At 44.9% G+C, this 16,876-nt stretch overlaps 1 protein-coding gene across 1 annotated transcript in view; it reads right to left on the reverse strand.

The window, feature by feature from the left end:
* Positions 1–16,876, reverse strand: part of PANX1 (pannexin 1) — a 45,256-nt gene that overhangs the window by 11,891 nt on the left and 16,489 nt on the right. The window contains exon 2 of the mRNA XM_019737564.2: positions 8,963–9,102. Within this exon, the coding sequence (XP_019593123.2) occupies positions 8,963–9,102 (140 nt within the window). The remainder of the gene's footprint in view (positions 1–8,962; positions 9,103–16,876) is intronic.

Here is a 16,876-nt window from a genome sequence, read left to right on the forward strand (position 1 = left end):
CCCGTCGGACATCATCTTTCCTCTGTGGGTATCCTTCCTCCTTGTGTGCCTAGTGAATGCTCACCCATCCAGGACACCAGAGGAAAGGAATGAGCCGAGCAGTAGTCAGAGCTGGGGCTGGAGAGGTGTACTAGGTTGAATGGCATCCTCCAAAAAAAATCATGGAACCTCCGAATGTGACACTGGAAATACAGTCTTTGCAGATGTAATTAGTGAAGATGAGGGAATACTAAATTAGGGTGGGCCCTACTCCAGTAATTGGTACCCCTCTAAGAAGGCCATATGAAGACACAGAGCCACACAGGGGAGAAGCCATGTGAAAACAGAGGCAGAGAGTAGAGTGACGATGCATCTACGAACCAAGGAGCACCAAGGACTGCTGGCAATCACCGGAAACTAGAAGAGAGGCGCACAACAGATGCTCCCTCTGAGCCCTAAAGGAGGACCCAACCCTGCTGACACCCTGACTTCTAAACTCTCGCCTCCAGGACTACATGAGAAGAAATCTCTGTTGTTTCAAGCTACCGAGTTTCTGGTAATTTATTACAGCAGTCCTCGGGAACTCATACAAAGAGTCAGCAGGGACCGAACTATGAAGCTTTTGGATTCCCACAGAACACACAACAGGAAGCCACTAATGGAGGGCATGACGAAAACTGATTTTAGAAAGACTACTGTAGCAGAGAAGGAAACACTCTGGAGATGAGAGTGACAAGGCAGGAAGTTACTGCAGCAAAGAGGTGAGAAGTAATAAGCATCGAACAAGGCAGCAGCAGTGGGGAGAGGGGAAGACAGATGTGAGAGCTACATAGAGGGGGAAACATACATTTCAGTGCCCACTTGGAAGTGAGGGATGGAAAACAGGAAGAACTGGGGCTAATGCTGGGTTTTTAGCTTAGGCAAGGGTGTGGGTGGCGGTCACATTAATAGAAATAAAGAAACAAGGAGGAACAGATCACAGCAGAGGGGAGTGAGGTGGAAAGCAGACCTACGAAGATAAGTAATACCTATAGTCAAGCACATCCTGGTGGAGATATGCAGTAGATACCTGAAAAGAAAGAAAGAAAATATGGCTGGCTTTCCGATTTAGGATTTTATAGCATCTAGATGGTTGAAGCCAAGAGCATGGCTGAGATCACCCAAGAATGTGTAGAAGGAGGAGGCAAGAGACCAGGGAGGGATGCAAGCCCCTAACATTTAAGGGTCGGGCAAAAAGAGAATCTTGAAGAGACAGGAAGGAATGGTCAGAGAGCAGGAAGCAGGTAAACCAAGACCAAATTGCACTGGGGAATCGAAACAAAAAGATGCACACAAGATGCTTGATCTTGGCGCCATGTTGTCCAGACAGTAACCCACTTAAACATAATTCCAAATATGGATGTCAAGAATGAGGGCTTCCCCAGAAACGCTAGTGCATTCCATGAGCAGCTGGCAGAGGACAGAGAAGAAGGTGGTATGCATTCTCTTCTGTGCTCAAGCGAAGACACCCAGTAGCAGGCTTTGTACTGGGGGTAACATTCTAGGAGGGACCTAACATGAGGAAAGAGCTGGAGGAGATGGAAGCAGAGCATTCGTGTGTGGAAGAAGGAAAAGACTTTCCAGAAGTCTCAACAGAACTAGAACAGAACTAGAACCAAATTACAAGGAAGCAAGGAAAAGCTTTCCTAAAGATCTTTATGAAAAAGGAATAAAGCGTCCTGTGAGGCAGGGAGTTTCCTTTCGATGGATTGTGTGGGAGGGCTTTAAAACTCTAGATCGGGGTGGGCAAACATTTTCCTGCAAAGGGCCAGACACTAAATGTCTGTGAGCCATATGGCCTCTGTCACAACTATTCAGCTCTCCCATAGTGTGAAAGCAGACACAGGCAGTATGTAAATGAACGGGCATGGCTGTGTTCCAATAAAACTATTTGCAGAAACAGGTGATTGGCTGGACATGGCTGGAGCATGTATGTCAGAGCTTGCCAACCTCTGCTCTGGATTCTGACTTTTCAAAGAGTGGTCCCAGATCAGCAACTTCAGTATCACCTGGGAGCTTGTTAGAAATGCAGAATGCAGTCCTCATCAGACCTACTGAATCTATGTCTATAGTTCAACAAGATCTTTTAAGTGATTTGTATGCACAGAGTTTGGGAAACACTGGTCTAGATGTGTGGTAGCTACACTGGAACCCAAGCTGGGCCAGTCAGATCAGAATCTCCTGAGAAGCAGATAAAAACCATATTCTTGGCCTTAACATCACAGATTCCTACCCAGTGGTCTGGATGGGGCTCGGGATCCTGTATTTTCATACAGATAATGCTAAGGTTTGAAAATCTCTGGGCTGGCAGCCTCAGAGGACCTCTCCAACTCAGTTTCTGTATATCTGCTTACGAGACAGATTTGACAACCCTGTTAATTTTATTTTCTCATCCTTGTTGTTTTTTTGTTTCTGTTTTTCAGTCAAAAACCTGCTTTTCTGTTTCAGAAAGATTTGAACAAAGAACAGAACACCCCAAAAAGGCGTTATCAAAAAGTCCTAGAGCGCCACCTGCCGGTCTCCTTGAGTGCACCCACATTTCCACCAAAGACTCAGGTATACTCGAAGCCACCAGAAAAATAAATGGAATGGGAGAGAAAGGGAAAACGAAGAGGAAGGAGAAATGAAAGAAGTAGGTGAGGAGACATGACAGCATTAATTATACCACTGCCATAAACTCTACGCTGATGATAAACACACTTAAACATTGCACTGAGTAACTGTTTTGGGAGGGTGAGATTTGGGTCTACTGGTTTAAACTCTAGCATCAGAACTGAAGTGAGAAGTGTCCACACAAACCCTGTGCCTCTCATGCCCTCAGCCTGAGCGCTAGTCAGAATGCTCCTAGAGATAAGTCTGATTCTGAGCGGGACGTACAAGCCACCTCATGTCTCTCATCCCTTCCATGTTACTATTATTTGGAAGTGCTGAAAAGGCTGGGTGGAAAAGTTAGACGAAAACGACTTGAACTTTTTGCCAACTATTCATGGCTCTTGCATCATGACAACGCACCAGCTCACACGGCACTGTCTGTGAGGGAGTTTTTAGCCAGTAAACAAATCACTGTATTGGAACACCCTCCTTACCCATCTGATCTGGCCCCCAGTGACTTCTGTCTTTACCTGAAGATAAAGGAAATATTGAAAGGAAGACATTTTGATGACATTCAGGACATCAAAGGTAATATGACAACAGCTCTGATGGCCATTTCAGAAAAAGAGTTCCAAAATTGCTTTGAAGGGTGAACTAGGCGCTGAAGTTGGTGCATAGCTTCCCAAGGGGAGTGCTTTGAAGGTGACCATAGTGATATTCAGCAATGAGATGTGTAGCACTTTCTCTAGGATGAGTTCGCGAACTTAATTGTCAGACCTCGTATGTGTTTTGCGCACCCACTATGAGCCGTGCACTCTCCCAGGGCTACACTGATGAACAAGACACGGGCATGGTCTCTGCCTGCATGGAACTTAGCCCTAGAAATAAAGAACCAATTAAGTAGCATTAAGGCAAGTAATTACCGTATCCCAGGTTAATTCCAGGAAAAGAGTAGCTACTCTGGGAAGGCACAACCAAGCAACATAGACCAGAGTGGGGCGCACCAGGCGCTCTGCTTGGCTAGCCCCCCCATTTTTAGAATCTGAATGTCTTATGCAGGGTATGTGGTCTGCTGTCCACACAGTGGCCCTACGGCCTTATTCCTGGAAACTTCACATTGACCTATCCGGCTCTTGAAGCAATTTAAACTGGCAACAGTACTAGGTCTAGAGGATCAGAGGAAGCTTCTAGGTGGAAATAACATTTAAGCTGAGACCGTAATAATACAATAGGAGTTAGCCAATTTCGAGAGGGAGGGAAGATGGCCAGGGGAAGACTCTTCCAAGCAAGGTTTATTTGAGACAGCCAAGAAACATGACAACTAAGGGAAGTCAGGGTCCCTGGGGCACACGGGGTGGTAAGGATGGGTCTAGAAGGGAAGCTGGAGTGGTTCACAGGGGCCAGAGAGAAAGTGAACCTTGGTAGCCAAAATGGTTTGCTTTTTAAAAGAAGTAGAGATGTTTCACAGGTATTTGAAGGGTTTCGTTTAGGGAAATGATAGTCAGACAGGCCAAAAGGGTCACCTGTGATTATATGGAAATGGGTAAAAGGAGAGAAGGAACGAATGCAGCAAAGTGACAGACCTGACAGATGACTGCCCTAGAGGGGTGAAGGATTTAAGAACGTTTAAGAAAGAAGGACTGACGGAACTCAGTGACTGACAGGATATGGGGGGAAGGAGAGTCAAAATGGCTCTCCGATTTCTGGCTGATGGATGGAGTGTCATTAACTGAACTAGCGGTCACAGCGGGGACAGGTAGGGAAAGTGAGTTCAGCTTTGAACGAGTTGTGTTGGAGGCACATGTATGGCCTCCAAGTGTTCAAGTTTAGGACACAGCTGTGTGGATCTGGAGCTCAGGAGAGAAGGCTGGGTTCGAGATAAAGACCTGGGCATTGATGGCATCTGGGAGGAAGCTGGAAAAAGGGGAGATGAGATGATCCAGGGAGAGGGTGAAGCACGAGAAAAGGAAGTGACCTAGGACAGGGCCCCAAGGGAACCCCAACTTCTCAGGGATGGACAAAAGAGAATGAGTCTGCCAGGGATATTCTGCCCCAGAAGTCAAGACAGCATCTGCAGAACTGGATGCCAGAGCGAAGACAAGTAGCCCTGGCGAGTGAGAATTAATTTAGCAACAGGGAGGTCACTGGTGATGGGCAAGATCGGTTTGGTGGAGACAAATGTGCTAAAATGTTTAACGGGAAGAGCACACGCAGAAAAGAGAAGGGTGGAAAATGCAGAGGAGAAAACTGGGGGATGAGGTGTTCCTTCAAACAAGGACCGAGGGGGTACCTAGGCCATAAGAGGGACACAAAATGGTCCAGCATTTGGTCAGAAGAGGGGGCCTCTTCCATTTATCAAAAGGGAAGAAAAAGGCTGGTGTTGCCATGGGGACATCTGGTAGGTCTGATGGCAGGAAGCTGAGGATGTTTCCATGTCAGAGCTTCCATTTTCTCTGAAAGTGGTGGGAGAGGGCGTTAGAGGCAGGAGGTGGTGGTAGGGAGTGAGAAGCCCTAATTTAGTTCCAGGTAATGACAAACTCTGAGCGAGGTGGCCACGAGAGTGGATGACAAGTGGAAAGGAGGTGAAAGTCCATGGAGATAAGACAGAGAATGGTGAGTCATATGTGTCATCTGGGAAGACACAGAAATTACCTTGAGATAGAGAAGTCGAACCAAAGTCTTGAATGACTGAGGGGTGGGGATAATGCAGCCAGGTGTCAAGAACATCTGAGGAGCTGGGATTTTACATGAAAGAAGTGCAGCAAGGGGAAAGAATGAAGATATGGGATGAGGACACACATGTTCATATCCACCCTGAACTAAGGACCACCTCAGTCAACAGTGGGCTCCACTGCTGGACAGCTCTTCTGGAAAGACCCTCTTTATGTCAAGGTGAAGTTCACCAATTGATAAGTTTCACCCACAGGTTAGAGTGCAGACTTCTGAAGCCAGACAAATTAAACCTGCACCTTTTCACACGTAAAAACTATCTGAAATCTGAAGGAGGCCATCTGCTCTCCCACCATCTGGCCATGGGATGTTGGACACAGTATCAACTGCTGTGGTCCTCAGTGTCCCGTCTATGAAATGAGGGGCCCAGGAGAGACGATCCCAGTCAGCTTAACAGTCACAAGTCCACTGAATGTGGAGAAACCAAAAGAAAGCCAACAGGAAAAACTTTCTAAACTTGAAAAGGAATCCAGTAAGCCCACGTCTGGGTATCTACTCAAAAGAACTGAATGTAGGGACTTGAACAGATATCTGTACAGCTATGCTCATGGCAGGATTATTTACAACGGCCAGGAGGTGGAAGCGGCCCAAGTGTCCTCTGATGGATGAAGGGAGAAACAAAATGTGGCATATACATAGAATGAAATGTTATTCGGCCTTAAGAAGGAAGGGAACCCTGATACATGCTATATAACATGATTGAAATTTGAAAACATTTTGTGAAATTTGAAAACATTAAGTGAAATGAGCCAGATACCAAAGGACAAATATTATCTGATTCCAGTTATATGAGGTTCCTAGAGTAGGCAAATCCAGAGACAGAAAGCAGCATGGTGGTTGTCAGGGGTTGGTGGGGAAGGAGAAAATAAAGAGTTAGCATTTAATAAGTACAGAGATTCAGTTTGGGAAGATGAAAAAGTTCAGATGGATGGTGGTGATGGTTTTACAACAATGTGAATGTACTTAATGCCACTGAACTGCACACCTAAAAATGGTTAAAAAGGTAAATTTTTTAAAAAAACTTTTATTTCTTTTAAGTGTGTTTTTCCAGGACCCATCAGCTCCAAGTCAAGTAGTTGTTTCAATCTAGTTGTGGAGGGAGCAGCTCACAGTGGCCCATGTGGGGATCGAACCGGCAACCTTGTTGTTAAGAGCACTGCGCTCTAACCAACTAAGCCAACTGGTCACCCCTAAAAAGGTAAATTTTATGTTGTGTATATTTTATCACAATTTTAAAAAAAAACCTGAAAAAGAGACCAATGTGAAAATAAAGCGGCTGTAATTACAGAATCTGGCTTGGCTAGGAAAGCCCCAGTAACATTCAAATCCTCCCATTAGGCCGGACTCCTGATTCTCTCTAACCACTGCACTGGTTTTCCAGGTCTGCTGTAACCAAGTCCCACAGTTAGGGGGCTTAAAACAACAGAACGTAAGATTCTGAAGTCTAGAAGTCCAAAATCAAGGTGTTGGCAGGTCTATGCTCCCTTCAAAGTCTCTAGAAGAGGACCCTGCCTTGCCTCTTCCAGTTTCTGGTAGCTCCACACATTCTTGGCTCATGGCAGCATAACTCCAGTGTAGCCCTCTGTCATCACACAGCCGTCTCCTCCCAGTGTTTTCACATCGTCTTCTGTGTCTGTGTCCAAAGTTCCCTCTTCTTACAAGGACACCAGTTGCATGGGATTAGGGGCCCACCCTACTCCAGTGTGACCTCATCTTAACCAATTACATCTGCAACAACGCTATTTCCAAATAAAGTCACATTCTAGGGAACAAGGAGGTAGGGTTTCAACATGTCTTTCCAGGGACACAACTGAACCCATGACACCAGCCAAGTGAAGAATTCACCTAAGTCCCAGTCCCTCGGGGCAGCATTTGACACAGGTGGTTATATTGACACAGGCCTTCTTTACAGGATATCCGGTCTTTCATTTGTGCAGCATACCCTTCTCATTTTCCCCACAACCCCCAGGTCTCTGTCCCCTCTGCCAACGCCTCTCAATGTTGGAGCACCCCTCCGATCTTGGGCATCTCACACCCAACACCTAAGGCTTGCCTGCTTACACTGCTCTACGAGATTTTCCCTCCTCCCCTGCAGGGGCAATGGGAACCCAAGGACCTGACTCTAGTCCCATCGCCAGCAACTAGTCCTGTGACTCCTGGGCTTCCCTTCTCAGGGTGCCCTTATCCTTCCATATAAAATGCATCTGGATCAAAATCGTTGAATTCTTTTCTGCTCTAAAGGTTTCGCAATCTCCAACCTCTCTAACGTAAGGACAAGCCCAGACTATACATTCTTCTTCTGTGGAACCATCAATGCCCAGCCCAGTGACTTATTACAACTCTCCATTCTCACGAGAGCATTACAACAAATGGACTTTAGTACAACAGCGTGGATTTACATTTGCAAACAAAGCTGTTCAATTTTTCAAACTGTGCCCATCCATACTGAAAATCCTTATTATTTGCTGCCCTGGCTACTAAGCCATACAAAGTTGATGAGGACCCAACTACCGCTAAGGCTGAATGTCAAAGAGAAGAGTCCAACCCAAAAGAAGAAAGGAAGTACTGTAGGGCGTCACTGTGCCTAATGGCACATAATGAATACACGTGAGGGGGAGAGGCCTGACTCATAGCAAAGGACTTAAATGGTTCTTTTAAAAAAGAAGGATGCTGATTGTGTTCAGCCACAGGCCAAGGCAGGAGAGAATCAAACCAACTTTAACCTTAGGCTTTTCAGAAGCTGAAATACACGTTTTCCTCAGTGGAGGAGTATACCAGAAGATACACAAACGTTCTGTTTTCATGATGAACAAGAGCCAGTAGTTGAAAATAATGACTGGCTGAAACAAAGTGCTACTTTCATAAGCACAGAGGGAACCTGATGGAGCCACTTCATTACGCAGAGAACATGCTCCTACGCAAACTTGCCAACTCGGGCCCAAGTTCTGCACTGCCCAGCCTATTTGCACCCCTCACCTCCACCACTCCCCCAACCACAGAGCTCTTGACCTCTACCTCTTCCCTGTAGGACACTGGTGTCTCCTGGGTAGTTTCTTCCTTATTGTATCTGGACCCATCAGAAAGCAAAGGAATCCATTCCGAAAGCTGCGCTACAACCAACACCCTCAGAAGGAGTCATTGCTGGGCTTCTCGATGCTCCAGCAACACACTGGCTAGACGCAAATGAACTCTATATTGGGCCTTACTTTTCCCCAGAGACCCTGTGTGTGGTGGAAAAGGAGCTGGCCAAAGCTGTGTTTGAGTCCTAGCCCTGCCACTATGTAACAATGCTCCTTCAGGCATTCAAAATTCACTGAGAACCCACTATAGTCCAGACACTCTGTTGGGCATTAAAGGTAAAAAAGTAACGTGGACACATGAGGTGCCTACCATTATGGCGCTAAAATCCAAAGTGTGCCTCAGTTTCCCCATCTGCTAAATGACGGTGCTGGACCAAGTAATCTCTGAGGTTCCTTTTGAGTTCAAAGTGCTACAGTTATAAGATTGGAGTTACAGCCTCGGTTGGCCATACCTATCTGTGTGGCCATGAACTGGCACAGCCTCTCTGGGTCTCAGTTCGTCTATAAAGCAAAGAGGTGAGATCTGAAGATGTCCCAGTTACCTTATGAAGCCACAGTGGAAGGATTCCAGAATCGCCCTGCAAGGCAGCCTTCTGCTGAACGGCAGCCCAACAGTAAGAATCCACGAAGGCAGCCTGACGCCAGGAGAAAGAACTTGGGGAGAAACAGCTTATTTGTGTACCTGCAAAGCAAAAACAGACCATTCCAAATAAATGTGAGCACAGTATCTAGACCCTTTCCGCCCCACCCATCTCTCCCTCCCTGCCTTGGGTTTTTAAGTGTTAGCTAAGTCACAAAGCACGTTGACAAAACGGGACAGAACTGAAACCAAACACCCAAATTTGTAGTAAAGCTGAATACTTGAGAGTTTTGGGGTCAACACAGGCTATGATAGCAGCCTGGGCTCAGTTGGGGAAAAACTCCTGAAAGGAGTGAAACCACCATAAAAAGAAAGAGTGAGCAGGAAAAGAACCAGAGCCAAAAATAAACAAAGGAAACATGCATAGAGTTGGTTTCCTTTGGGGTGAGGATTGAGAGAAGGGAGGGGGATTATAGGGTGGGGAGGGACCAGGGAGGAGGAGAGTCAGTGCTGACAAGTGGACTAGAAAAGGAGTCCCTGTATTTATTATTCTTTTTTCAAGGAGGGAGCAGCTCGCAGTGGCCCATGCGGGGATTGAACCGGCAACCTTGGTGTTATTAGCACTATGCTCTAACCAAGTGAGCTAACTGGCCACCCCAAAAGGAGTCTTTTTAGAACAAAGAAACAAAGAACTCCGAGCCTGAGGAAGAGAAGGTGGATGGAACATTTGGTAATACTTCACTGGCTGACAAATCAGGAGGTTTTCATCTCCTCTAAGAAAAAAGGCACAGACTGAAACTGCAGCCCAAGCAGCTTCCATTTGGAAGGCAGATGCTTGAGGTGGCAAACCTCCAGATAGGGAGATGGGCGCTGAAATGGGGCATCGGGAGAGCTGGGTCCCGCTCCAGGCTCTGCTGGGAACTTGCTCTTCTGGGAAGGAGCTCTGGAACTTGCTTTTCTCCTCTGCAAACTGAGGACTACATCATCCAGCAAATGCTAACGTTACTTACTGCCTAGAAGACTCTTCATGCTCTCAAGTGCCTGTGTGCTCCTGACTCCCACAGACCATGTGGGAAATGGGCCAATGAGACTTTTGGGATGCAGGGCTGAAGCTGTGTTCCCCTCCTCGGCAGCAGGCAGAGCACCTGGCACTGAGCCTCTCCTGGCAGCCCAGCTTCCCTGCCTCATCAATCACGTACAGAAGTGTGTGTGTGTGTGTGTGTGTGTGTGTATGTGTGTGTGTGTCACTTAGGGATCAGCTGCTGAGGCCGAGAGCAGGCACACTCTCCTGCACATTCTACACCGTGTGAGAGGGCTAAGTGCTCGGGCTCTGACGTTAGTTGTATTTAAACCTAACTCTGCAGCTCACAGCTGGGTGACTTCAGGTTACTTAACCTTCCAAAGCCACAGATCTCCAAAAGGAGCCGGCCAAAGCCGTGTTTGAGTCCTAGCCCTGCCACTATCTAACAATGCTTCACTGGCTTCATGTCTATTCTTAGTAGAGTGCCTGGTTCCCAGTAGTTGCTTGGTAAGTCTTACATTCTTCTATACGAAGTAACTAGCAGATTCTATTCATCCTCTCTTCCCACCCTACAGAGAGGGGACGGGGACAGTAGGAAGACCCGGATCTGGACTTCCCTAGACCCTAGGACATAAAAAGCCTCAAAGGGTCACCTTCCTCTGGAGAGGCGGTGGCCTTTATACTCGTGGAAGGAGAGGGCAGTGACGGGGACGTTGTCCAGAGAGTAGATTCTTGTGGTGGGAGGGGGGCAACAGGCAAGGCCCTGAGCACCCCCTCTTCTTCATCAGGTGCCTTTATGCCCACAGACATCAGAAAGGGCTTCCCAGCAAGAGCACTTGGAGATCACTGTGAATAGTCACATGCCACCAGAGAGTGTCCTGTAATAGGGTAAGTTCTTGCCAGCGAGGAAGGGCTTAAATATGAGTTGGGGAAAATAGGTAAGGAAATTTCAAGATTCCCTTCCAACTCTCTTATCCCATTAAACTGGAGTTCTTACATTTTATAAAAATAGAGCAGTCAGGACAGCACTGGAACGTGAGGCTAACGTCACATTGCTCTTGTATTAGCAGGACTTTGTCAAATGCTTCCTAGGGGGTCCCACCCACCAAAACTTACTGGGCATGATGACAGAGACACAAAAGAGACAGGTAGGCCTGAGTTTAAATGGATGGCTTCTGGCAAGGGGGCTTGCTTGGCAATATCTGTCCAAATACTTTCTCATGAAAATGGACAATGCTGTTAGGATTTCATAAACACCTGTCTGGCCCATATGTTCCTTAGGTACATCCTTTCAGTGCATGTAGCCGACATGCAGTAACATTCTTTTAGAGGGAAATGCGCTTCACTTCTGTGTGGGAACCTCAGGAACCTCCCGCGAGGCGGTGGGAGAAACTGTTGGAGCATAAATAACCACACTTTTTATAGCAACGCTTTTGCAACAGAGGAAGAAAGGACATATAACTGAGTCTAGCGAGAGAGAGACTGAGGATGGGTTGAGCTCATAATAAACGTTCTTTGTCTTGGTATAGAATAATCCCCGGTCGTTCGTAGAATGTGAAGGAATTCACAAGACTCAAAAGGAATAGAAGTTAGGAAGTTTATTTAAAAAGAAAGGTGCCGGCAGAGTCTACTGGGGGCAGAGTCTCAAGGAGACAACTGCGCTGATCTTTGGATTAGCTTTTTCTTACATAGGAAAAGGGGAGTCAGTCAGGCAGGTCTGAGGGCTGACATCGCTTCCTGGGGACTGGTCTGTTTTAAGATAATGTTATCTCTGGATTCTGGACCCAGCCACTGTGGCCTGGGGCTTTACGTGTCACCAGAAAACTGCAGGGGAGTTGCAAAACGGATTCCGGTGTCCACATGCCTGAGGATTAAGAAATTGCCATTTCCAGATTAGGATTCTGCTAATTAAATGGATTCACGAGGTATGGGTAGCCTTGAGAAAGGGACTACACGGAGTTCTTAAGTTAATCAGTGAGAGGAGAAACAAAGAGAAAACAGCTGACTATCAGGCTGGATCTAACAGCAAACCAATTCTAATTACAGGGGGCTAGATAGCAAGTTACGTGGTGAGTCAAACTGCGAACGAGCTAAGTCTAACTACCGTGTTTTCTCAAAAATAAGACCTAGCTGGACAATCAGCTCTAATGCATCTTTTGGAGCAAAAATTAATATAAGACCCAGTTTTACTTTACTATAAGACCAGGCATAATAAATATAATATAATAAAGATAGTATAGTATAGTATAGTATAGTATAATATAATACCGAGTCTTATATTAATTTTTGCTCCAAAAGACGCATTAGAGCTGATTGTCCAGCTAGGTCTTATTTTCAGAGAAACATGGTACATTATTGATTCCCCGAATTTCACCCTCTCCAGGAAGCTTCATCCCCACTGAGCTCCCAGAACCCTTTAAAGCCATCGGAGAAATGCAGATAATCGCCTTCACACATGTATGAACATGCACATGTCTTATCTCCTCTAGTAAGATTAACTCTTGGCCTCCTTCTCTCTGTCTGTCTGTCTCTCTGTCTCTCTCTCTCAGCTTCACACAGCACCCTGTATTGAATACATAACATCTTCTGGCCCTTTAAAGGTCTCAAAAATACTATCATAAATACCTTCTCAATGTTCGACTCTCCCTGTAAGATATCACTGTCCCATTTAGTAGCTGAGAAAACAGAGCCCCCTGACCCGCGGCCGTCCTGACCCAGGGCCATCCTCGGGGCAGAGTCCCACGCTCTGCCCGCCCCACTCTGCTGAGTGTTGGCTGAATGCTTCCCCTGATTTCTAGTGAGGACCTTCAGTGAGAGAGAGATGCACTGCCTCTCATAACTGTACGGAAAGCAAGAAACGACTTTCAGGTTTCTACTAGGAACACAGAACACGACTTTGAACTGGCCAAGAGTGCGGAGGGAGCCGTGGGCTTTACACTTGTGTGTCTGGCCAGATTCAATGAAAGACCACAAGGAGGAAACGTGTGCTCATGGGCCCTGTGGAAGAAGACACAACATCTGCGAAGTAAGTGACTCAACCACAGAGATCCCCTCCAGCCTCTGCCTTGGCCTGGAGCCCAGGGCGTGAGTCACACCTTTATCCTGACTGGAAGCCCAGGCAGCCCTTGGCACAGCTTAGACCTGTCTATACTCTGTGGCTTCAGTAGAAGCAGCTGGTGGAGAACCAGAGGGCAACATAGCCTGAGGGGAGACAGGACTGGGCCAGGGAGGGCAAGCCTGAGCAGTGGTTTGTCAGTGGCACCAGCACAGCTCCTGCAAGGCTCTCACTTCTCAGTCAACCTCACAAAGTGGTGCTTTGGCCTAGTTTGCTACTGTCCCTCTCTTTTTAATAGCTCTTTTCATTCTTGTGCATTACTAATTCACTTCTGAAGGGCTGTGAGTTCTGAGCAAGCCCCCTGTGCCTTCTGATAAACACATCCATCCTCCCTCCCAGGGGGCTGTGTGGGAGTAAGTTTCCCTTCTGGCTTCTGCATTTAAATGCTACATGCAACTGTGGGGTGGCATAGGAATCAGGCCTCCTGAGGAGTTAAGGAAACTCATCAAAGCCACAAGTTTAACAAAAATAAAACACAAATAGAAAGATTTAGCTCAATGGCTGGAAGGACTTTAGAGGAACTTTCAAATGGAAGAGATTCTAAGCTGAAACAACTGACACCCTGGAGAGACTGAAGGGGCAGCAGGAGGCAAGCAAAGGAAACTACCCCTTGCTGTGTACTTTTACCCCCATTTTAAAGATAAGGAAAGTGAGGCACTGAGATCTCATGCCTAGTGGGTCGTAGAGCTGGGACATCAACCTGGGTCTCTATCTTTACCTTCCACATGAGAGGAGGCAAAGAGCACAGGTTATCAAAGAAAGTTGGGTCAGAGATGGTGGAATAAGAGGGAAGGAGACAGGAGAGTTTCTTTGAGGGGAACAGTAAATCCTGGGGTTGCTGTTCTGAGGTATTAAGGGAAAACAGTGTTTAATAATGATTATTGGAATTATAACCATTACTATCTATATATAGTATTTATACAAAATGTTTTCATTTTGCCAAACAAAAAATCAGTTCTAATTCACTTAGGGTAACTTATATACACATGCATACAATTCACACACATATACACACATCTATGGGATTCAGGTAGATCATAACATAACCTATAAAGCACTCAGCTTGAAAGTTCTGGTTATATTTTATGGCTGCCCCCCAAATTGAAAACTATTATAAACCCTGAAGTTCAATCAGAATAATTACATAAAGAGGACCTTAATGTGTGAATAGAGAGAAAGAGATGGGCAATGGTCAGCTCTTAAAAATAGACACAGAGGGCAGCCGGTTGGCTCAGTTGGTTAGAGCACAGTGCTCGTAACATCAAGGTCGCCGGTTCAATTCTCACATGGGCCAGTGAGCTGCACCCTCCACAACTAGATTGAAAACAACCACTTGACTCGGAGCTGATGGGTCCTGGAAAAACACACTGTTCCCCAATATTCCCCAATAAAAATTAAAAACAAAACAAAACAACAAAAAACAAACAAACAAAATATACAGACCAGTAATAAGCACTCACAAGGATGAAACGGGTCTGAATCTCTTTAAAGTATTTTGACCCAACATAATAAAACCAAATGACCCAAAGGATCTGCCCAAAGGTCCTTTCTTGCCAAATAATCAGGGCTCCCAACTATCATAAAATAGACTAAAATTCCAAGAACCTCAGAATAACTTCTCTTTCTAAAGAAAAGCCAAGGGATACCTTTCTGTTTGCTAGATGGGATGCTGCCTGATTCACCAATCATTCAATAAAGCCAATTAGGTCTTTAAATAAATTTTTAAAAAAGCCAAATTCCTCCCTTTTCACCTCTCCAGCAGACTTCAACCCAGACCTATCTCTAGCCTCAAACATGAGCAAATAAAAATATTCTGGAAATCCCAAATTGTCCATTACTGCCTTCACTTTTGCTTTGTAGGAAATGACCCCAAGGCACACATGAGTTTTAAACACAGTGCAAAAATATAAGTACTCTCTGTAGCTCAAAGAAAACAAAACTGAACTGAAATGACGATTTTCTTTTCCTTTAAACGAAGTTGACTCATCAGGTCTCTTTTGTCCACAGCTAAGCCTGGCTTTTAAAGAGAACTCAATCAGGGCTAACATCTGTCCCTCTGCTAAGATGGGCAGAGTCAAATGTTATTTTCTAAACAAGTTCCAAGAAGTCCCCAGACACTTCCTACCCACCCCACACTGTACAGAGTAATACACTGTAACTGTTTGGCATTTTGGAATTAATGGTTTTCCCCTTTGGGGTCTAACACATTAGACAAAGGACCCCTCAGTGCACAATGCTCTCACGACTGTTGGGGAATATAGCCTGTACAGACCACATGGCACAAGATGTGTGACCACTGCACTACACGGCCGAAGGGAACATATAACCAAGCTGGTGAGTCTCATGTGGAATCTACAAGGTTGGTTTAATTCAATGAAGAATGATGGCATAAACAATAAAATATTATATGGCCTGCTACATGCCAGAGAAGTGAAAAGAAAGCTGACTGAGACCCCTGCCCCGAGGAACCCTGAAGGCAGATTATACCCAGAAGAAGAGACTAGAGAACTAAGTAGTGGTTTGAGAGGTTTCTTTCCTGTGGTGGAGAGCCCAGTCCCTTAGCACACCCAGAAGTCTAAACCACACAAAAGAAGAACTTGTATAAATCCAATATAAAACAGGAGAATTGTCCAGTGAATCATATTTTCATAACCTGGGCATCAGGGGGAAAAGGCATATGAAATCTCAATGTTTAGTAAAGATGCAAAAAATTACTTGAGTATTTAAAATATAATTTTATTTAAAAAAATTTTGTTCTTTGAGATGAAAACATACAGAAAATTATAGAAAATAATAACAGACACCTTGGAGTTAAAAGCAATATTGACATTTTTTGCTGTAGTTATGTCATCTTTTTTTTAAACATTTTATTTCGATTTTTTTTCAGACCTACAAAACTGTTTCAAGAATAATACAATGATATTCAGCCATAAAAAAGAAGGAAATCCTGCCATTTGAGTCAACATGGATGGAGCATGAGGGCACTGTGGTAAATAAAATAAGGCAGACAGAGAAAACCAAATCACTTACAAGTTTTATCTAACAACACATAATTCACAGAAACAGAACACATTGATGGTTGCCAGAGGTGGAAGGGGGTGTGTGGGGGAAATGAGTGAAGGTGGTCGGTCAAAAGTCACAGACTTCTAGTTCTAAGATAAACAAGTCCTGGGGATGTAATGTACAGCGTGGTGACTATAGTCAACAATACTGGATTGTATATTTGAAAGCTGCTGAGAGTACATATTAAAAGTTCTCATCACACACACACAAAAATTATAACTATGTGAGGTGATGGATGTTAACTAGAGTTATTGTGGTAATCATTTCACAATAAATACATATATCAAATCATGATGTTGTATAACTTAAACAATGTTATATGTCAATTATATGTCAATAAAACTGAAAGGAAAAAATAAATAAAATTTCTAAACCTAGATAAAATACATTGTCATAAAAAAAGACTATTACAATGAAATCCCATACACTCCGGAAGTTAGATTCAACCATAGTCAACATTCCTCTCTATATACATATGTATATGTGACATATACATTCTTTTTTTTTCTGATCCGCTTGAGAGTAAGTTGCAGAGATCGCGAACCTTTTCTCTCAGAAGTGCATATTTTCTAAGAACAAGACTTCTCTTATATAATCCAATGCAATTACAAAATTAGAAAAAAATCTGATCTGATACTGCAATTATGTTCAGATTTCCCAAACTACCTTTTGAAGCA

This window comes from Rhinolophus sinicus, linkage group LG06 (genome assembly GCF_036562045.2).
Source record: "Rhinolophus sinicus isolate RSC01 linkage group LG06, ASM3656204v1, whole genome shotgun sequence".
Classification (NCBI taxonomy): domain Eukaryota; kingdom Metazoa; phylum Chordata; class Mammalia; order Chiroptera; family Rhinolophidae; genus Rhinolophus; species Rhinolophus sinicus.